Source organism: Zea mays, chromosome 9 (assembly GCF_902167145.1).
Source record: "Zea mays cultivar B73 chromosome 9, Zm-B73-REFERENCE-NAM-5.0, whole genome shotgun sequence".
Classification (NCBI taxonomy): domain Eukaryota; kingdom Viridiplantae; phylum Streptophyta; class Magnoliopsida; order Poales; family Poaceae; genus Zea; species Zea mays.
In genome coordinates this window covers 127,628,797-127,652,135 of record NC_050104.1, presented here as the reverse complement: position 1 = coordinate 127,652,135, position 23,339 = coordinate 127,628,797, and the positions used below count along the sequence as shown (strand labels likewise).

General features: G+C 45.5%; 1 protein-coding gene and 1 pseudogene across 1 annotated transcript; both read right to left on the bottom strand.

Annotated features, from left to right (window-relative positions):
- Positions 1-227: 227 nt before the first annotated feature.
- On the bottom strand, positions 228-20,898 carry LOC111590169 (uncharacterized; annotated as a pseudogene).
- Positions 20,899-22,154: 1,256 nt separating this feature from the next.
- LOC103639029 (E3 ubiquitin-protein ligase synoviolin) lies at positions 22,155-23,329 on the bottom strand. Its single transcript, XM_008661810.3, has one exon. It carries the CDS (start codon positions 22,897-22,899, stop codon positions 22,453-22,455), a length of 447 nt encoding a protein of 148 aa, XP_008660032.1. The 5' UTR covers positions 22,900-23,329; the 3' UTR covers positions 22,155-22,452.
- Between the last annotated feature and the right edge of the window lie 10 nt (positions 23,330-23,339).

The following is a 23,339-nucleotide window of genomic DNA, read 5'->3' as shown; positions in this document are numbered from 1 at the left end:
TCAAACTGTACTTGTACATCTCAGCCCTAAATGATTTTACGGCATAGTCTCGGTAGGGTACTTCTACATAGTCAGAACTTGCCTGACATGTCATCAGGCTCATGAAACATGGCAAAATTGACAGCGAGGGAAGATTATAAGACCAAAAATATTTCATAGGCATATTGGAAGTTGTACGAAACCAAACGCCAACCAAAAGGAAACATTTTAAAAAAATCACTCTGACATCAGCAATCCTGGACGGCAGTACCACTCTCAAGCTGCGCATTAGCAGACACGTCAAGATCCTGAGGAAAGAAGAGCTTGCAAGATTGGTAGATCCATTAATCATGTATTCACATCGATTAAAAGATGACTTATCGAACACCATAGAGCTGGAGCTACAAATAAGCAACATGATTATGACATGGGTTGTTTCTAGTTACTGATAACCAGTGGAAAATTCTAAGGTTGGTACGAAGTTATCTTACATGCATGTGTTGTGGTACAGAGTTCTGCTCAGGCCTTCTATGTCAGAAATTCCTTTGCTTCCAGCCACTACCTCAAGAACTTGCCTGAAACCGATAGCTCCGAGTCAAATTTTCTAGGGGCAACATTCATGTGAGAATAAAAATTTGAGTAACAGATAAGTCTGACGAGTTCAGCTCCCAGTAATAACAATGGAACAATCATGACTTAGGGAATAAGGCTAATGAAGCACAAAAGTCAATGATCAATGCTCAACAACATTGATCAGGGTAGAAATACAAATTTCCATGTAAAAGACAAGTTTCTTGTTTAGTCTCTCTACAGAGAAGGGCATGAGTTAAGGATGGATTACTTGGATGCTTCTACAGAGAAAGCATGTAAAAGAATGGAGTACTTAAATGAGAAGCAAATATTCTCTACACTGGAAAACAGTTGTCATATTTAAAAATTCAGCAACCAGTCTATACCGAGCAAGAAAACCCAAGAATTGATGGCAAACTGCTGCAACGTACCTGACTAAACAAGGCTCATTGCGACTTTTACTGTTGAATCTGGCTCATACTTTTCTTTCTTCTTGGATGGCCAGACAGATTTTACATACTAGCTTCCAGCATGAGTATTTATTATGTCACAATATGGAGAATTTGTTTCTATCATCAACCTCTCGACAGGAATGCCTCGTAGAACCTCAAGATTTTCGTTAGTTTTTAGAGAGCAACCATTAACACCTGCAACCACGATGCACAATCATCTGACCCGACTGGGAGATAAAGAATAACAGAGTATCAAATTTTATAGTTGTTTCAGTTATCAATATCCAAATGGAAATTTTCAACACAGAACTGAATCATAAAGAGGAATTACAACAGGATTCGGAATAGCTTGTTACAACTATCTAATGGGTGGTCAATTGACTATCTTTACTCTGAAGTTTATCATGTTGCAAGAGATGCAGATTTTTATTGCTAGGTAAAGAGATTTTACCGATAAACATCTTCTCAAAACAAGGTAGCCTATCCCGATCTTCTGTTGAGTCAGTGAAGGAATGTGTAACCCCACCAGGGAATCTGCCAAAGAGAAAAACAGACACAGAGATCAAGGAATAGTTATAAAACATAACAAGTGAATTGAAACATAGGTAACTCTTACGGCCAGTGTACTTTCAACTATTTCATTAAAAACAAGAGTGTATCCAGCAGGGCATCATTGAGGAACACCACCTACAGAATACATATTATATGCTACCTGTGCAAATTCCGTGTCATGATTTCACATAAGTTTTCACCAGCAGCACGCATGTGAAGAAACATGGGCTGTTTTACTGCTTCAGCCAACTCAAATTGTTTCTCAAAGTACCTAATACAAAATAAATCACTCAGAAATGAATAGATTAAATGCCAATTTGTGTGCATAGGAGAACAAGATTGTATACTTCTTTTGCATATCTGCCGGACAGAACTGAAGTCTGTCATAATCCAAACCACATTCACCAACAGCAACGACCTCCAAAACTTGGAACTCATGTAAGATTGCTAGTGTTTTTTCCCTGGAGGATGGTAGAGAGTGGGGACTGAAATAAGATGGTAGAGGGTTTGGGGCACGGCTTCGCACAGCAGGAAGGGAGAAGGGGAATGCAGTTAGTGCTTCAAAAATCCCTACAATAGAGCAACATTGTGTTAGTTTAGTATTTGAAGTCAAACGATTTTTAGGAACCTTTTTAGTTAAGGATTTATCCAATGCCTTATGTTTGAATGAACCATAATTGAATTGCAGTGTTCGTGAATCCTCATTCCTGGCCTCACCTATAAAACAAAGAGACATTTTTAAATTTTTACAAAAGAACAAATAAAAGGACTCACCAGATGGTGGGGATGGGAATGCGTCGGACAGATCGACTGAATCTCCGGACAAGAAAAGACATACAAATCAGACAGCTGCATAACTGCAACAAGACCCCCCATGTGGCAGTAAAGCAAGCAATGGCTCACACTAACTCAGGCGAGTTAATTGCTTGACCAACGGAAAATGGTGGTTCCCCACTACCCCCTTTTAAATCTGCTAGCAACGTGAACATTATGATAGGCACGAGATATTTAATTAGATCCATTTATCTATCCAAATACGGGGACGAAGGTTGCTACACGCGGGAAAAAACAAGCACATGCGAGCAGCAAAAGAGGCATCCATTACGCCTAACCGCGACACAACCAGGGGGAAAAAAATCTCACGGGGGGATTAGAGTGGATTGAGGGGGAAATTAGTTCATTTTCCCACAATCCCCTCCAACCCCCCCCCCCCCCCCCCCCCCCCCCCCCCCCCCCCCCCCCCCCCCCCCCCCCCCCCCCCGCGATCCCCTTATCACCAAATCAACCCTCAATGTCAAGTTCAAGCTGAAAACCTGAGCAAATATGGACCGACCTCAAAACTTAAAAAATATCATAGAAACTGATGACTCCAAACAAAAACAGACCGAGGCAAGGCTTGTGTGCTGGCAGCCAGTCCATTGCAAGAGACATAACCCGAACTTTAGTACCAAAATCATTTCCCCCCTCGTCATTTCGTACCCAAACGATTTTGATGGCTTACTTACATGAAAGCAAACATCCCACATATATGCAGCTAACAAGGAAGCTCGTTCCATTAATATTAATTTAACCCAACCGAAGACAGCAAAACTAAAAAAGGGGGTGGGGGAGACAAATTTCAGTAGCAGGAGCGCATAATTCGTCAGCAGAAAGGCGGAGGCGTAAACAGAGTCGAGATGATGGATGGAGAGAGAGGCTCGGGGTGTTCCGGCGACGTACGCACCTATGGTTCTGGAACCATACCTTGATCTACTTGGGCAGCTATGCCACTGCAATTGTGCGAAACAGCGATGATTCCAATGGAATCTAGACCAGGCTGTAAAGGAATACTGAAAGTCGCCTAGAGGGGGGTGAATAGGCAAATCTGAAATTTATAAAGTTTAAGCCCAACTACAAGCTGGGGCTAGCGTTAGAAATAAAGTCAAGTCCGAAAGAGAGGGCGAAAACAAATCACAAGCAAATAAGGCAGATGACACGGTGATTTGTTTTACCGAGGTTCAGTTCTTGCAAACCTACTCCCCGTTGAGGTGGTCACAAAGACCGGGTCTCTTTCAACCCTTTCCCTCTCTCAAGCGGTCACCTAGACCGAGTGAGCTTCTCTTCTCAATCAAATGGGACACTAAGTCCCCACAAGGACCACCACACAATTGGTGTCTCTTGCTTTGATTACAAAGATCTTAGGAACAAGAAATGGGGAAGAAGAAAAGCGATCCACGCGCAAGAGCTCAAAAGAACACGGCAAAACTCTCTCTTCTAGTCACTAATTGCTTTGAGTGGAATTGGGACTTGGAGAGATTTTGATTCACTCTATTTGTGTCTTGTATTGAATGTACTAGCTCTTGTATTGAATGTGTTGGCTGAAAACTTGGATGCCTTGAAGTGTTGGTGGTTGGGGGTATTTATAGCCCCAACCACCAAAGTGGTCGTTGGGGAAGGCTGTTGTCGAAGGGCGCACCGGACAGTCCGGTGCGCCAGCCACGTCACCCAACCGTTAGGGTTCGACCGTTGGAGCTCTGACATGTGGGGCCACCGGACAGTCCGGTGGTGCACCGGACAGTCACTGTGCACTGTCCGGTGCGCCATCTGCGCCTGCTCTGACTTCTGCGCTCGTAGTCCGCGCACTGTAGCTCACTGTTCACCTTTTGCAGACGATCGTTGGCGCTGTAGCCGTTACTCCGCTTGACACACCGGACAGTCCGGTGCTACACCGGATAGTCCGGTGAATTATAGTGGAGGGCATTTCCAAAAACCCGAAGGTGGCAAGTTTGGAGTTGATCTCCCTGGTGCACCGGACACTGTCCGGTGGCACACCGAACAGTCCGGTGCGCTAGACCATGGCAGCCTTCGGTTGTCTTTTGCTCTTTTTATTTGAACCCTTTCTTGGACTTTTTTATTGGTTTGTGTTGAACCTTTGGCACCTGTAGAACTTATAATCTAGAGCAAACTAGTTAGTCCAATTATTTGTGTTGGGCAATTCAACCACCAAAATCATTTAGGAAAAGGTTTGAGCCTATTTCCCTTTCAATCTCCCCCTTTTTGGTGATTGATGCCAACACAAACCAAAGCAAATATATAAGTGCAGAATTGAACTAGTTTGCATAAGGTAAGTGCAAAGGCTACTTAGAATTAAACCAATTTACATTTCATAAGATATGCATGGATGCTTTCTTCTAGTTAACATTTTTTTGTTTTTGCACCACATGTTTTGTTTTTGCAAAATCTTTTGGAAATTCTTTTCAAAGTCTTTTTGCAAATAGTCAAAGGTAAATGAATAAGATTTCGAGAAGCATTTTCAAGATTTGAAATTTTCTCCCCCTGTTTCAAATGCTTTTCCTTTGACTAAACAAAACTCCCCCTCAATGAAATTCTCCTCTTAGTGTTCAAGAGGGTTTTAGATATTAATTTTGAAGAGGTTATACCAATTTGAAATCATATCAAAAATAAGATACCCATTTGAAAAACTTCTTTTAATACAAATTGAAAGACTACATTTTTGAAATTGGTGGTGGTACGGTCCTTTTGCTTTGGGCTAATACTTTCTCCCCCTTTGGCATGAATCGCCAAAAACGGATACTTTGTGAGTGAAATAAAAGCCCTTTTTCAAACTCTTTCCCTTTGGCAAATAATATATGAGTGAAGGATTATACCAAAGTTGTGAGTGAATAAAGCATTTGCTACCAAAGACTCTAAAATATGAAACATCGGGCTTTTTACTGGTGAGGAGTTCATATGATGTCTTCTTGAGGATTCGGTGAAGGTAGAGACGGTTGATGGCGTAGCAAGCAGTGTTGACTGCTTCCGCCTAGAACCGGTCCAAAGTCTTGTACTCATCAAGCATGGACCTTGCCATGTCAAGTAGAGTTCTATTCTTCCTCTCCACTACACCATTTTGTTGTGGTGTGTAGGGAGAAGAGAACTCATGCTTGATGCCCTCATCCTCAAGGAAGCCTTCTATTTGTGAGTTCTTGAACTCCGTTCCGTTGTCGCTTCTAATCTTTTTGATCCTTAAGCCGAACTCATTTTGAGCCCGTCTCAAGAATCCCTTTAAGGTCTCTTGGGTTTGAGATTTATCCTGTAAAAAGAATACCCAAGTGAAGCGAGAATAATCATCCACAATTACGAGACAATACTTACTCCCACCGATGCTTATGTAAGCTATCGGGCTGAATAGGTCCATGTGGAGTAGCTCAAGCGGCCTGTCAGTCGTCATGATGTTCTTGTGTGGATGATGAACACCAACTTGCTTCCCTGCTTGACATGCGCTACAAATCCTGTCTTTCTCAAAATGAACATTTGTTAGTCCTAAAATGTCTTCTCCCTTTAGAAGCTTATGAAGATTCTTCATTCCAACGTGGGCTAGTCGGCGATGCCAGAGCCAACCCATGTTAGTGAAAGGGAAATGTGCCTTTGGGCCATTTCTAAGTATTTTGGTGATTTAGTGCCCAACACAAGTGCCTAAGTGTAAAAAGGTGGATAAAGTACAAATCAAGGATAAAGGTATGTTTCTCAGACTTAGTACATTGTTTTATGGACTAATGTATTGTGTCTAAGTGCTGGAAACAGGAAAAATCCAATTGGAAATGTCTTGGCTCGAGCAGCCAAGACTTTGCTGAGTCTGGGAGCACCGGACTGTTCGGTGGTGCACCGGACAGTGTCCGGTGTGCCAGGCTGGCTCGAGCGAAGTGGCCGCTCTCGGGAATTCAGCGGCGACGTACGGCTATAATTCACCGGACTGTCCGGTGTGCACCAGACTGTCCGGTGAGCCAACGGTCGGCAGGGCCAACGGTCGGCCGCACGATCTGCGCGGGACACGTGGCCGAGCCAACGGCTAGAAGGGGGCACCGGACTGTCCGGTGTGCACCGGACATGTCCGGTGTGCACCGGACATGTCCGGTGTGCCAACGGCTCTCAGGCTGCCAACGGTCGACTGCGCCATTTTTGGAAAGAAATCGGGCACCGGACTGTCCGGTGCGCCAGTCGACAGAAGGCAAGATCAGCCTTCCTAGAATGCTCTCAACGGCTCCTAGCTGCCTTGGGGCTATAAAAGGGGCCCCTAAGAGCATGGAGGAGTACACCAAGCACTCCTACAACATTCCTAAGCACCAAGACCTCGATTCCGCGCATTTGTTTCATTGTGATAGCATATAGAGCTCTAGTGGAGTTGTGAACTCATTGGGTTGTGTTGCGAGCTCTTGTTGCGACTTGTGTGCGTGTTGACACTTTGATTCTTGTGTCTTGTGTGCGTTGCTAATCCCCCCTTGCTCTGTGCTTCTTTGTGAATTTCAAGTGTAAGGGCGAGAGGCTCCAAGCTGTGGAGATTCCTCGCAAACGGGATTAAGAAAAGCAAGCAAAACACCGGGTATTCAAGTGGGTCTTTGGACCGCTTGAGAGGGGTTGATTGCAACCCTCGTCCGTTGGGACGCCACAACGTGGAGTAGGCAAGCGTTGGTCTTGGCCGAACCACGGGATAACCACCGTGCCATCTCTGTGATTGATCTTTTGTGGTTATTGTGTTTTGACCCCTCTCTAGCCACTTGGCAATTATTGTGCTAACGATTAACCAAGTTTTGTGGCTTAAGTTTTGAGTATCACAGGATCACCTATTCAACCCCCCCTCTAGGTGCTCTCAATTGGTATCAGAGCCGTTCTCTTCACAAAGGGACTAATCGCCCGAAGAGATGGATCCTAAGGGGAAGGGAATCGTGATCAACGACAAAGAGAAGGAGTCTTTCGTCAACGAGCCGAAGGATGACAAGCCTACCGACTCGGGCTCGGGCCATAGACGGAAAGATGGGAAGAAGAAGAAGACAAGGCGCATCAAGGAGATCGTCTACTACGACGACAGCGATGAGTCTACTTCTTCCCAAAAGGACGACGACCACAACGACTACGAGAGAAGAAAACCGGTCAATTCGAACTTTTCTTTTGACTACTCTCGTATTCCTCAAAGTTCAAATTCACATTTGCTCTCCATTTCTCTCGGCAAGCCTCCACACTTTGATGGGGAGGACTATGGATTTTGGAGCCACAAAATGCGTAGTCACCTATTCTCTCTCCATCCTGGTATATGGGAGATTGTAGAGAGTGGAATGCACTTTGATAGCTCGGATAGTCCTATTTTCATTAATGAACAAATTCATAAGAATGCACAAGCTACTACTGTTCTTCTAGCTTCATTGTGCAGGGATGAATACCACAAAGTGAGCAGCTTGGATAACGCCAAGCAGATCTGGGACACCCTCAAGATTTCTCATGAGGGGAACGACGTCACCTTGCTCACCAAGATGGAGTTGGTGGAGGGCGAGCTTGGACGGTTCGCGATGATAAGGGGCGAGGAGCCAACCCAAACATACAACCGGCTCAAGACCCTTATCAACAAAATAAGGAGCTACGGAAGCACGCGATGGACGGACCACGACGTCGTCCGACTAATGCTAAGGTCCTTTACCGTTCTTGATCCTCATTTGGTGAATAATATTCGTGAGAATCCCAGGTACACCAAAATGTCGCCCGAAGAAGTCCTTGGAAAATTCGTAAGCGGGCGAATGATGATCAAGGAGGCGAGGTACGTGGACGACGCATTGAATGGTCCAATCAACGAGCCTCAACCCCTTGCTCTCAAGGCAACAAGAAGCAAGGAGACACTACCTAGCAAGGTGGCACAAATTGAGGCGGCCGGACTTAATGATGAAGAGATGGCCCTCATCATCAAAAGATTCAAGACGGCGCTAAAGGGTCGCAAGGGACAGCCAAGCAAGACCAAAGCCAAGGGGAAGCGCTCATGCTTCAAATGCGGTAAGATTGGTCATTTTATTGCTAACTGTCCCGACAATGATAGTGATCAGGATCAAGGGAACAAGAGGGAGAAGAAGAAGAACTATAAGAAGGCAAAGGGCGAGGCACATCTTGGCAAGGAGTGGGATTCGGATTGCTCCTCGTCCGACTCCGACAATGAAGGACTCGCCGCCACCGCCTTCAACAAGTCATCCCTCTTCCCCAACGAGCGTCACACATGCCTTATGGCAAGGGAGAAGAAGGTATGTACTCGAAACTCTACTTATGCTTCTTCAAGTGAGGACGAATCTAGTGATGAGGATGAAATAGATTATTCATGTCTATTTAAGGGCCTAGATAGAACCAAGGTAGATAAAATTAATGAATTGATTGATGCCTTGAATGATAAGAATAGGCTTTTAGAAAAACAAGAAGATTTGTTGTATGAAGAACATGACAAATTTGTAGAAGCACAAAAATCCTATGCCTTAGAAGTTAAAAGAAATGAAATGCTTTCTTATGAACTATCTACTTGTCATGAAACCGTTTCTACTTTACAAGGTGTTAACAATGATTTAAATGCTAAATTAGAAGTAGCAAATAAATCTAATTCTTGTGTAGAACATGTTATGATTTGCATTAGGTGTAAGGATTTTGATATTGATGCTTGTAGTGAACACCTAGTTTCAATTTCTAGATTAAATGATGAAGTAGCTAGTCTTAATGACCAACTTAAGACTAGCAAAAGTGATTTCGATAAGCTAAAATTTGCAAGGGATGCCTACACGATTGGTAGACACCCCTCAATTAAGGATGGACTTGGCTTCAAGAGGGAGGCCAAGGACTTAACAAGCCATAAGGCTCCCATCTCCACCAAGGAGAAAGGGAAGGTCCCTATGGCTATTAGTGCTAAAAAGAACCATGCTTTTATGTATCATGACAAGAGACAATATAGAAGTGCTTATAGGAGTTATAATGCATATGATGCTTTTGATTCTCATGCCATGTTTGCTTCTAGTTCTTCCTATGTGCATAATAGAAATGTTGGTAGGAAAAATGTTGTTCATAATATGCCTAGGAGAAATGTTGCTAATGTTCCTAGGAAAGTTAATGAACCATCTACAATATATCATGCTTGCAATGCTTCATTTGCCATTTGTAGAAAGGGTAAGAAGGTATTGACTAGGAAGTTAGGGGCCAAATGCAAAGGTGACAAATCTTGCATTTGGGTCCCTAAGACAATTGTGACTAACCTTGTAGGACCCAACAAGAGTTGGGTACCTAAGACCCAAGCCTAAATTTGCCTTGCAGGTTTATGCATCCGGGGGTTCAAGTTGGATTATCGACAGCGGATGCACAAACCATATGACGGGGGAGAAGAAGATGTTCACCTCCTACGTCAAGAATAAGGATTCCCAAGATTCAATCATATTCGGTGATGGGAACCAAGGCAAGGTGAAAGGCTTAGGCAAGATTGCAATATCAAATGAACACTCTATCTCTAATGTGTTTTTAGTTGAGTCTCTTGGATATAATTTACTATCTGTTAGTCAATTATGTAATATGGGATATAATTGTCTATTTACAAATGTAGATGCGTCTGTCTTTAGAAGATGTGATGGTTCACTAGCTTTTAAGGGTGTACTAGACGGCAAACTTTATTTAGTTGATTTTGCAAAAGAGGAGGCCGGTCTAGATGCATGCTTAATTGCTAAGACTAGCATGGGCTGGCTGTGGCATCGCCGCTTAGCACATGTGGGGATGAAGAACCTTCACAAGCTTCTAAAGGGAGAACACGTGATAGGTTTGACTAACGTGCAATTCGAAAAAGATAGACCTTGTGCAGCTTGTCAAGCAGGTAAACAAGTGGGAGGAGCACATCACAGCAAGAATGTGATGACCACTTCAAGACCTCTGGAGCTGCTGCATATGGACCTCTTCGGACCCGTCGCCTATCTGAGCATAGGAGGAAGTAAGTATGGTCTAGTTATTGTTGATGACTTTTCCCGCTTCACTTGGGTGTTCTTTTTGCAGGATAAGTCTGAAACCCAAGGGACCCTCAAGCGCTTCCTAAGGAGAGCTCAAAATGAGTTTGAGCTCAAGGTGAAGAAGATAAGGAGCGACAATGGGTCCGAATTCAAGAATCTTCAAGTAGAGGAGTTCCTTGAGGAGGAGGGGATCAAGCACGAGTTCTCCGCTCCCTACACACCTCAGCAAAATGGTGTGGTAGAGAAGAAGAACAGGACGCTCATTGATATGGCGAGGACTATGCTTGGAGAGTTCAAGACCCCCGAGCGTTTTTGGTCGGAAGCCGTAAACACGGCTTGCCACGCCATCAACAGGGTCTACCTTCACCGCCTCCTCAAAAAGACTTCATATGAGCTGCTAACTGGTAACAAACCCAACGTGTCTTATTTTCGTGTATTTGGGAGCAAGTGTTATATTCTTGTGAAGAAAGGTAGAACTTCTAAATTTGCTCCCAAAGCTGTAGAAGGTTTTTTATTAGGTTATGATTCAAATACAAAGGCGTATAGGGTCTTCAACAAATCATCGGGTTTGGTTGAAGTCTCTAGCGACGTTGTATTTGATGAGACTAATGGCTCTCCAAGAGAGCAAGTTGTTGATCTTGATGATGTAGATGAAGAAGACGTTCCAACGGCCGCGATACGCACCATGGCGATTGGAGATGTACGGCCTCAGGAACAATTGGAGCAAGATCAACCGTCTTCCTCAACTATGGTGCATCCCCCAACCCAAGATGACGAATAGGTACCTCAAGTGGAGGCGCATGATCAAGGGGGAGCACAGGATGATCAAGTTGAAGAGGAAGAAGCACCTCAGGCACCTCCAACCCAAGTTCGAGCGACGATCCAAAGGGATCATCCCGTCGACCAAATATTGGGTGATATTAGCAAGGGAGTAACTACTCGTTCAAGATTAGTTAATTTCTGTGAGCATTACTCCTTTGTCTCTTCTATTGAGCCTTTCAGGGTAGAAGAGGCCTTGCTAGATCCGGACTGGGTGTTGGCCATGCAGGAGGAACTCAACAACTTCAAGCGCAATGAAGTTTGGAGACTGGTGCCTCGTCCCAAGCAAAATGTTGTGGGAACCAAGTGGGTGTTCCGCAACAAACAGGACGAACACGGGGTGGTTACGAGGAACAAGGCTCGACTTGTGGCAAAAGGTTATGCCCAAGTCGCAGGTTTGGACTTTGAGGAGACTTTTGCTCCTGTGGCTAGGCTAGAATCAATTCGTATCTTTCTAGCATATGCCGCTCACCATTCTTTCAGGTTGTACCAAATGGATGTGAAGAGCGCTTTCCTCAACGGGCCGATCAAGGAGGAGGTGTACGTGGAGCAACCCCCTGGCTTCGAGGATGAACGGTACCCCGACCACGTGTGTAAGCTCTCTAAGGCGCTCTATGGACTTAAGCAAGCCCCAAGAGCATGGTATGAATGCCTTAGAGACTTTTTTAATTGCTAATGCTTTCAATGTTGGGAAGGCCGATCCAACTCTTTTCACTAAGACGTGCGATGGTGATCTTTTTGTGTGCCAAATTTATGTCGATGACATAATATTTGGTTCTACTAATCAAAAGTCTTGTGAAGAGTTTAGCAGGGTTATGACGCAGAAATTCGAGATGTCGATGATGGGCGAGTTGAACTACTTCCTTGGGTTCCAAGTGAAGCAACTCAAGGACGACACTTTCATCTCCCAAACAAAGTACACGCAAGATTTGCTAAAGCGGTTTAGGATGAAGGACGCCAAGCCCGCAAAGACGCCGATGGGAACTGACGGACACACCGACCTCAACAAAGGAGTCTCAAAGGAGGTTTGAAAGGGAAAGGTGGACTTGGACCATGAAAGACTTCCACTGCACTCCGATGAGAGGGTAACTTATTCCAAGTTCATCTCATGTACTCTTATTGCCTTTGTGTTCTTATTTGAAGATTTTGGTGAGGCAATGGGGTTTCAGGGCCAAGATTGATCCCGTTTTGGTGCTTGATGCCAAAGGGGGAGAAAATAAAGGCCAAAGCGATAAATGGATCAGCTACCACTTGAGAGATTTTGAAAATAGTAAAATAGAGCTTTTGGTTTGTCAAAACTCTTTTATTGTCTCTCTTGTCAAAAGTTGGCTTCTTGTGGGAAGAAATGTTGATTATGGGAAAAAGGGGGAGTTTTTTAAATTCCTGATAAATTTCTTTAGGAATATCTCTCTTTATGTCTCTACAAGTGGATTTGATTTAGAGATAGAAAATTGAGTTTGATTTGCAAAAACAAACCAAGTGGTGGCAAAGGATGATCCATATATGTCAAAATTGAATCAAAACAATTTTGGGTTCTTATTTGAATTGATTTTGTACTTGTTCTACTTGCTTTATGTTGTGTTGGCATAAATCACCAAAAAGGGGGAGATTGAAAGGGAAATGTGCCTTTGGGCCATTTCTAAGTATTTTGGTGATTTAGTGCCCAACACAAGTGCCTAAGTGTAAAAAGGTGGACAAAGTACAAATCAAGGATAAAGGTATGTTTCTCAGACTTAGTACATTGTTTTATGGACTAATGTATTGTGTCTAAGTGCTGGAAACAGGAAAAATTCAATTGGAAATGTCTTGGCTTGAGCAGCCAAGACTTTGCTGAGTCTGGGAGCACCGGACTGTCCGGTGGTGCACCGGACAGTGTCCGGTGTGCCAGGCTGGCTCGAGCGAAGTGGCCGCTCTCGGGAATTCACCGGCGACGTACGACTATAATTCACCGGACTGTCCGGTGTGCACCGGACTGTCCGGTGAGCCAACGGTCGGCAGGGCCAACGGTCGGCCGCACGATCTGCGCGGTACACGTGGCCGAGCCAACGGCTAGAAGGGGGCACCGGACTGTCCGGTGTGCACCGGACATGTCCGGTGCGCCAACGGCTCTCAGGCTGCCAACGGTCGACTGCGCCATTTTTGGAAAGAAATCGGGCACCGGACTGTCCGGTGCGCCAGTCGACAGAAGGCAAGATCAGCCTTCCTAGAATGCTCTCAACGGCTCCTAGCTGCCTTGGGGCTATAAAAGGGGCCCCTAGGCGCATGGAGGAGTACACCAAGCACTCCTACAACATTCCTAAGCACCAAGACCTCGATTCCGCGCATTTGTTTCATTGTGATAGCATATAGAGCTCTAGTGGAGTTGTGAACTCATTGGGTTGTGTTGCGAGCTCTTGTTGCGACTTGTGTGCGTGTTGACACTTTGATTCTTGTGTCTTGTGTGCGTTGCTAATCCCCCCTTGCTCTGTGCTTCTTTGTGAATTTCAAGTGTAAGGGCGAGAGGCTCCAAGCTGTGGAGATTCCTCGCAAACGGGATTAAGAAAAGCAAGCAAAACACCGTGGTATTCAAGTGGGTCTTTGGACCGCTTGAGAGGGGTTGATTGCAACCCTCGTCCGTTGGGACGCCACAACGTGGAGTAGGCAAGCGTTGGTCTTGGCCGAACCACGGGATAACCACCGTGCCATCTCTGTGATTGATCTTTTGTGGTTATTGTGTTTTGACCCCTCTCTAGCCACTTGGCAATTATTGTGCTAACGATTAACCAAGTTTTGTGGCTTAAGTTTTGAGTATCACAGGATCACCTATTCACCCCCCCTCTAGGTGCTCTCAGTTAGTCTTAGCAATTAGGCAAGCATCGAGTTCAGCTCTACTAAAATCAACTAAGTATAGCTGACCCTCTAATACTCCCTTAAATGCTACTGAATCATCACTTCTTCTAAAGACAGTAACACCTATATCCGTAAAAAAACAATTGTAGCCCATTTTGCATAATTGAGAAACAGAAAGCAAGTTATAGTCTAAAGAATCTACAAGAAAAACATTGGAAATAGAATGGTCAGGTGATATAGCAATTTTACCAAGTCCTTTGACCAAACCTTGATTTCCATCCCCGAATGTGATGGCTCTTTGGGGATCATGGTTTTTCTCATAGGAGGAGAACATCATTTTCTCCCGAGTCATGTGGTTTGTGCACCCGCTATCAATTATCCAACTTGAGCCCCCGGATGCATAAACCTACAAAACAAATTTAGGCCTTGTTTTTAGGTACCCAAACGGTCTTGGGTCCTTTGACATTAGAAACAAGCACCTTGGATACCCAAACACAAGTCTTAGACCCCTTGTGTTTGGCCCCAACATATTTTGCAACCACTTTGCCTGATTTATTAGTTAAAACATATGAAGCATCAAAAGTCTTAAATGAAATGTTAGACTCATTTGATGCAATGGGAGATTTCTTTTTAGGCAATTTAACATGTGTGGATTGCCTAGAACTAGATGCCTCACTCTTATACATAAAAGCATGATGAGAGCCAGAGTGAGACTTCCTAGAATGAATTCTCCTAATTTTGTGTTTGGGATAACCAGCAGGGTATAAAATGTAACCCTCGTTATCCTGAACCATGGGAACCTTACCCTTAACAAAATTAGACAATTTCTTAGGGGCATTAAGCTTGACATTGTCTCCTTTTTGGAAGTCGATGCCATCCTTAATGCCAGGGCGTCTCCCACTATAGAGCATGCTTCTAGCAAATTTAAATTTTTCATTTTCTAAGTCATACTTATTAATCTTAGCACTAAGTTGAGCTATGCGATCATTTTGTTGTTTAATTAAAGCTAGGTGATCATGAATAGCATCAACATTAATATCTCTACATCTAGTACAAATAGTGACATGCTCAATGGTAGATGTAGAGGGTTTGCAAATATTTAGTTCATCAATCCTAGCATGTAAAATAGCATTCTCATTCTTAAGATTGGAAATAACATCATTGCAAACATTTAAATCTTTAGCCTTAGCAACTAATTTTTCATTCTCAATTTTAAGGCTAGAGAGAGATGCATTCAATTTGTCAATCTTAGTAATCAAATTATCATTATCATTTCTAAGACTAACAATTGAATCATCACAAATATCTAACTTCTCAACCTTAGCAATTAATTTTGCATTTTCATTTCTAAGGTTTGAGATAACATCATGGCAAGTGCTTAGCTCACTAGTCAATTTTTCACACTTTTCTACTTCCTGAGCATAAGCATTTTAACCTTAACATGCTTCTTATTTTCTTTAATTAGGAAGTCCTTTTGGCTATCCAAGAGTTCATCCTTCTCATGAATAGCTCCTATTAATTCATTTAACTTTTCCTTTTGTTGCATGTTTAGGTTGGCAAAAAGGGCAAGCAAATTATCCTCATCATCACTAGAGTTCTCCTCATCACTCGATGTTGCATATTTAGTGGAGGCTCTAGATTTTACCTTCTTTTTGTCGTCCCTTGCCATGAGGCACTTATGGCCGATGTTGGGGAAGAGAAGACCCTTGTTGACAGCGATGTTTGCGGCGTCCTCGTCGGAGGAGGAGTCGGTGGAGCTCTCATCGGAGTCCCACTCCCGGCACACATGGGCAACGCCGCCCTTCTTCTTGTAGTATCTCTTCTTCTCCTTCTTCTTTCCCCTCTTGTCGTCGCCCCTGTCACTATCACTAGATAATGGACATTTAGCAATGAAATGACCGGGCTTACCACACTTGTAGCAAACTTTCTTGGAGCGGGGCTTGTAGTCCTTCCCCCTCCTTTGCTTGAGGATTTGGCGAAAGCTTTTGATGATTAAAGTCATCTCCTCATTGTCGAGCTTGGAGGCGTCGATGGGGAGCCTACTTGATGTAGACTCTTCTTTCTTCTCCTCTATTGCTTTGAAGGCAACGGGTTGCACCTCGGGTGTGGAGGTGGCGCCACGCTCGATGATTTGTTTGGAGCCTTTGATCATCAACTCAAAGCTCACAAACTTTCCTATCACTTCCTCGGGAGACATTAGTTTATATCTAGGATCACCACGAATTAATTGAACTTGAGTAGGGTTAAGAAAAACGAGTTATCTAAGAACAACTTTGACCATTTCATGGTCATCCCATTTGGTGCTCCCGAGGTTGTGCACTTGGTTCACTAAGGTCTTGAGCCGGTTGAACATAGCTTGTGGCTCCTCTCCTTGGTGAAGCATGAATCGACCAAGCTCCCCCTCGATCATTTCCTGCTTGGTGATCTTGGTCACCTCGTCTCCTTCGTGCGCGGTCTTGAGCACGTCCCAAATCTCCTTGGCACTCTTCAACCATTGCACCTTATTATACTCCTCTCGACTTAGAGAGGCAAGGAGTATAGTAGTGGCTTGGGAGTTGAAGTGTCGGATTTGGGCTACCTCGTCCGAGTCATAGCCTTCATCCCCCACGGATGGTTCCTACGCTCCAAACTCAACAGTGTCCCAAATGCTAGCGTGGAGTGAGGTTAGATGGTGCCTCATTTTATCACTCCACATACAATAATCTTCACCGTTAAAAACCGGTGGTTTGCCTAGTGGGACGGAAAGTAAAGGAGTGCGTTTGGAAATGCGAGGATAGCGTAAGGGGATCTTACTAAACTTCTTGCGCTCATGGCGCTTAGAAGTGACGGACGACGCGTCAGAGCCGGAGGTGGATGGCGACGAAGAATCGGTCTCGTAGTAGACCACTTTCTTCATTTTCTTCTTCTTGTCACCACTCCGGTGCGACTTGACGCGGGGAGGTGATTCCTCCCTCTTCTTGTTGCCGAACTCCCCCGATGGAGCCTTCCCGTGGCTTGTGGCGGGCTTCTCGCCGGTCACCATCTCCTTCTTGGCGTGAGCTCCCAACATAACTTCGAGCGGTTAGGCTCTAATGAAGTACCGGGCTTTGATACCAATTGAAAGTCGCCTAGAGGGGGGTGAATAGGCAAATCTGAAATTTATAAAGTTTAAGCACAACTACAAGTCAGGGTTAGCGTTAGAAATAAAGTCAAGTCCGAAAGAGAGGGCAAAAACAAATCACAAGCAAATAAGGCGGATGACACGGTGATTTGTTTTACCAATGTTCGGTTCTTGCAAACCTACTCCCTGTTGAGGTGGTCACAAAGACCGGGTCTCTTTCAACCCTTTCCCTCTCTCAAACGGTCACCTAGACCGAGTGAGCTTCTCTTCTCAATCAAATGGGACACTAAGTCCCCACAAGGACCACCACACAATTGGTGTATCTTGCTTTGATTACAAATATCTTAGGAACAAGAAATGGGGAAGAAGAAAAGCGATCCAAGCGCAAGAGCTCAAAAGAATATGGCAAAACTCTCTCTTCTAGTCATTAATTGCTTTGAGTGGAATTGGGACTTGGAGAGATTTTGATTCACTCTATTTGTGTCTTGTATTGAATGTGTTGGCTGAAAACTTGGATGCCTTGAAGTGTTGGTGGTTGGGGGTATTTATAGCCCCAACCACCAAAGTGGCCGTTGGGGAAGGCTGCTGTCGAAGGGCGCACCGGACAGTCCGGTGCGCCAGCCACGTCACCCAACTGTTAGGGTTCGACCGTTGGAGCTCTGATATGTGGGGCCACTGGACAGTCCGGTGATGCACCGAACAGTCACTGTGCACTGTCTGGTGCGCCATCTGCGCCTGCTCTGACTTCTGCGCGTGCTGTCCACGCACTGTTCACCTTTTGCAGACGACCGTTGGCGCTGTAGCAGTTACTCCGCTTGGCACACCGGACAGTCCGATGCTACACCAGACAGTCCAGTGAATTATAGCGGAGGGCATTTCCAGAAACCCGAAGGTGGCAAGTTTGGAGTTGATCTCCCTGGTGCACCGGACACTGTCCGGTGGTGCACCGGACAGTCCGGTGCGCCAGACCAAGGCAGCCTTCGGTTGTCTTTTGCTCTTTTTATTTGAACCCTTTTTTGGACTTTTTATTGGTTTATGTTGAACCTTTGGCACCTGTAGACCTTATAATCTAGAGCAAACTAGTTATTCTAATTATTTGTGTTGGGCAATTCAACCACCAAAATCATTTAGGAAAAGGTTTAAGCCTATTTCCCTTTCAAATACATGCTTTAAGTAATTAGCAAAAATAAAATTTAAGTAGACAACACATGGCACATATCTTTCTTTTTGTCACAATAAGTGAATTTCCTTCATCCCAACAATTTGCACCCAATCGATAGCAGTGAATTACCTTCATCCCAACCATTTGCACCCAATCGACAACAGTTCCTGTTGCTTTCGACAGGAACTCTACCAAGGTCTCCTCAGCAAATAGCTAGTAGACTGTCATACTGAAAAAAAAACTCCATAAGATTTACAAGCACAATAGCAGCCTAAAAATGTTAGGGACTGAAATTACCTAGCTGGGTTATTTGCGTCCCGCTGAGGATGCGGCACTCCAGTAGATGTTCCCAGCGGCGTGAACGCAACGGGCCTCAAACCACCACTGGTTGAAGTCCACAATGGCCACATTGGTCCTCAGCAATGCGCATCAGTCGCAGTTGCCTGCTAGGGTGCGCATCTGAAAACAACATGGAAAAAATGGAGCTATGTAACACTTCAGATAAGAACAAAAGGGTTCATAATGTTTAGAGGCAGACAGACAGACATTGGCCTGATCGTACATACTGTTTTACAGTTTGCCGGGGGTGCGAGGGGAGGGACGCGCGATAAGCAGATTCGTGGGGGCGGCATCGCCGTCTCCGAGCTTGCCGGGGGGTGGGCAGCGCGTGAAGCGCATGTATTTTATAGACCTCTTTAGCATAACACAAGTAGCCTGATTGAGCACAATAGTAAAATTCTAAAAATATACCGGGGTAACTAAATAGATGTTTTTGGCATCCATAACATCTGAGGCTGCAACAAAATTTGTATATTACATTTTATCGAATGAAGCAGCAACAACGAATATCATGCATAAACAACAGAAAAATGTTTCTTATAGAAGCATATGGTCACAATGACCATCAACCAGCAGAACCCACCTTAACCAAAAGAGAAAAATTAGCCAACAATCACTTCCAACATATCTGGATTTGTGTGTTGTGTACGATAATTCCAACCTCTGTGTATGATTTGATTCCTACCAAGTTATTTCATCACCATGTACCAAACCAGTATCTAAAATTACAAGTATAACACACCAGTCTGAACCTTACAAGCAGACTCCATGTAACTCAAGGAAAACAATCGAGTTACTAAAGAGTTCAAACAAACTACGATACTGTAACTACAACTATAACACACCTGTCTGAACCTTACAAAGTAGACTCCATGTAACTGAAGGAAAATAATCAAGTTACTAAAGAGTTGAAACAGACTACAGTACCGTCTATTTATAGAAATGTTTAGAAAATGTAGGAGTTTAAAAGTATCCAACTTCCTGGCGACCCAATTATTATGTAATTGTTTGTTTCACATATTCTCTTCAGATAAGGAGGAGTATCCTATAGAATAATATTTCTCCCCAAAATGGGTTCTAGAACTAATGAAAGAACTCAAGATCTAGTTGCATTTCCACCCAACTGAATTGCATCTGTCATGTTGTATGTACATCAAGAGTAGATCACAAGCTGACCAAAGCGATTAGAAAACCGACCACACTGAGGGCCAAAACAAATGCCGAGGACCAAAACAAGTGGTTGTATTCATGCAAGTCAGTAAAACCAAAACATAGATGTAGGCATAGTGATGATTAACGTGAGCAAGCAGTGCTACCTTTCCACGAAGCGCTCCTTCTTCCTCGACTCGACGGAAACCTCCACCCATCGCTGATGTCACTGGTCGACGATACCTCCACACTCCAGTTCAAATCTACTGTACCATGTCGCCACTGGCCTACCGTCTCTCCTCTTCGACGCCCTTCAGATACAGTTGCGTAGACGCGCCAAGACCGCGAATGATGCTCCAAGATCCGGCGGGCCTCCTTGGACAGAGAACCGGCCTCGATCACGGATGGGATCTCTAGAGTTTGGGGAGGGGAAGAAATGAGTGACGGAGCTTACTGTGTAGTGAACCTCCACTCGCCACTGATGACGCTCTTCACCAGCGGTGAGGTACGAGGGCGAGGAGTCCGGGGTTATAGCCTCGGGCTCCCATTCCCGGTGTAGTGGATGGCTTCTATTCTCGGTGACAGACGACAACGGGGGGAGGGGGTCCATGGACGCGGGCGGTGGCTTTCCGGCAGAGTGACAGAAGCAGAAACAGGGGGCAGCGCCATCTTCGAATTCGCTGAGTCGCCGGTGAAGAAGCGGGCGCGGGCGAAGAGCTCCTCCTGCAATGGAAGCCGACGGTGGTTGGGGGGAGGATCTCGGACGGGGGTGGGGGCACGGTGGCTCGGTGTAGGTCTGATCCGCCTCCCCGTGGGCATGGTGCGATCTAGGGACAGAGCCACGCGCAGGCGGGGACGCACGTCCGGGCACAGGGAGGGGTCGGGCGCAGGTGGGGAGACTCCATGGATTGCGTCGATCTGTGCCGAGGAAGCGGAATCCATGGAGAGCGCGGCGCGGACGCGGTTGGAGAGGCCGGGGCGAGGTGAGAGCAGGGATTGCGTCGATTTTGGTGTAGGAAGCGGACGCGGTTGGAGTGGCTGGGTCGAGGAGACTCCATGGATTGCGGAGAATCCATGGATTACAGATCTGGGCGAGCGATTCGCGAACGAGATTCTGGGGAGAGAGGAGTGTGGGGGCGAGGAGAGCAGGCGGAGGAGGAGGAGGAGGAGATGGTGAGGAGGCATGGGCGGAGGCGGCCACTCGCGCGGTGGAGCTGTAGGAATGCCTGGGACGCGAGGAGCGAGGCGAAGCGGCGGGAGCGAGGCGCGGGGCACGTAGGCGAGGATGGCGCGACTGTGAGCACGGGAGGCAGAACGTGCGCCACGGACGGTTGTGGACGCCTACGTTACGTACTTAAGAAGTAGTACAGATTGTGACCTTATACCTTATATATTATTACTAATTTTATATGAATGAATGACTTGCATGAATTTTTGAAGTCAACTGAGTGTACATGTTACAGTTTTTACCGATCGAATTTTAGATTCCGATCGTAATCGGTGTAATTTTCGTACCAAACTTTCGTTTTCGATGTTTCTGAATTACTGATATCGTTTTCGTTTCCGAGAAAAAAAATATGAAAACAAAAATGGTTTTAGTGTTTACCTTAAGACCGTTTTCACCCCTAGGTGAGGAGCATGCGTCCACTTGATCTGGATCATACAACTGATATTAAATGAATGACGTGGACGTATGACAGGGGTTGCTCCCGTGTTTAATATATAGAAATGACACATCTCAAAAAATAGAGAATGAAAGTAAAGAATTTGTCATGGTGCTCTAGATTTTTAGAGAACCAAATTTTTCAGAGAACCTCTGAATCATGTTTAATTTGTTTAGAGTCTCTAGGGAACTTGACGTGGGGAGCAGGTCATGTTCATGTTAGGGGCACGATAACCTCCTCTGGTTATATGAAATCTTTTAGGCACCGTTTGTTTCGTTGGAATTGAATTCCATTTTAATAATTATAATTTAGACAAAACTAATTAAGTTCATATATTTAAATATGTAATATATTTGTATATTATCCTAAATCATATGAGAGAGATAGTTATATACTACATTTATGTTATAGCAAAGTAAGGAGAAGAGTGTGCTATAAGTTGTGCATTGGAAAAATAGCATGTAAATCTATAGAATCAATTTCCATATCTCACCCCATGAATTTGAGATAAGCTTATATGATAACTTTGGAAAGTGGTGGAATGTCACATTCTAAAAAAATAGTCTATTCTATTAGTAAGATTCCAATTCCTCAAAATGAAAGAAAACAAACGGGACCTTATAGTTTTGTGTCCTGGCTTTGAAATCAAGTCAGCTTCAAAATGAAACACGGGACGTCAAATCAGGCACAGGATAGGCACCGATGCAAAAGATGGTTTCAGTACCGTGTGTGTTGGGTTGCTAGCAGGAAGCAAAAATCTATCGCTCACTTTTGACATGCATGGGGAAATTTTATGGAGGTTTTTCCTTATATATGCACAAGAAATTTACAGGTGGAAACTCGTTACAAGTGCATGCATATATAACTTTTGCAGTTTTTTTTACAGACAGGCTCTGCCATGCTGCGGTAAAACTGCAAAACACGTACGCACACTAATCCAGCGTTCTGTTTCCGTCTTTGGCACGCAATTAGACTAAGTAATGTTCATGCAGACGCTGAACACACAGACGAACGTGCAAACCACGAACAAACTCTGCCGACAGCAAGTAATCCAAAAGGCCTCTAACCAAACGGTTCAGTCACTGTCTGGCGGAGGGACGGGGCTGCGCGACCACACCACCCTCCCGTCGCCGAAGCCGCACGCTATGGTCGCCGCCGGCCGCGCCCACGCAGCTGGCGCCCCGGCGGCCGCCCGTTGTCCGCCGCCACCGGCGAGCAGCACGGGGCGGCGGCAGAGAGGGCACTCGGGGCGCAGCGGCAGCCACCTTCCGATGCAGTCCGCGTGGAACGCGTGGCCGCACGCCGGCAGCGTCCGTCGCCGTACCGGTACCGCCGCTTCGGCTCCAGCCGGCAGCTCGGACAGGCACACCGCGCACTCGTGAGGTGGGGCCGGCAACGGCGAGCCACCCGCCCCCGCTGCCGCAGTGGCCCCGCCCCCGCAGCGCGCCTCGTCGACGGACGCCGACGACATGGGCGCTCGGGACGGAACGGCGGCTGTGGTCACGGCGCCCGCGACGGACATGGCGGTCGGCCGGCGAATGGATTCTTTGCTGCACGTAGTCTGGTTCTTTGCTTTGCGTCGGCGCGCGTGTCGGTGCCGCTGCAGGATGTGCGATGCGTGCGCATGTATATAGCGCCCCCCGGGGGGCCGACCCCGAGAGGAGGAGGAGGAAGGCGACGTGGGAGCATCGACGCCAGCTCAAGGGATGACAGACAGGTGAGGGGAGCACATCGCACAGCTGAAAGGCTCTCCGACATGAAAGCGATAAGCTTAAAGAAAGGGAGGGACGATGTGTGCAGATTTAATTGAAGCTGATCCCCAGTCGTTGAAGCCGTTTTGTACATGAATCGTGTCCGTGGTTTAATGATTGCATTGGCCATTGGGCAAGGCGAACTACTTGTATGTGCTGCGTGTGTTGTCGGCTGCACCTGCCCAATAATTCAGCGCTCGTATGATATGCC

Coding starts and splice junctions, on each gene's coding strand:
- LOC103639029 (XM_008661810.3), bottom strand. CDS start 22,899: ATGTCCGTCGCGGGCGCCGTGACCACAGCCGCCGTTCCGTCCCGAGCG.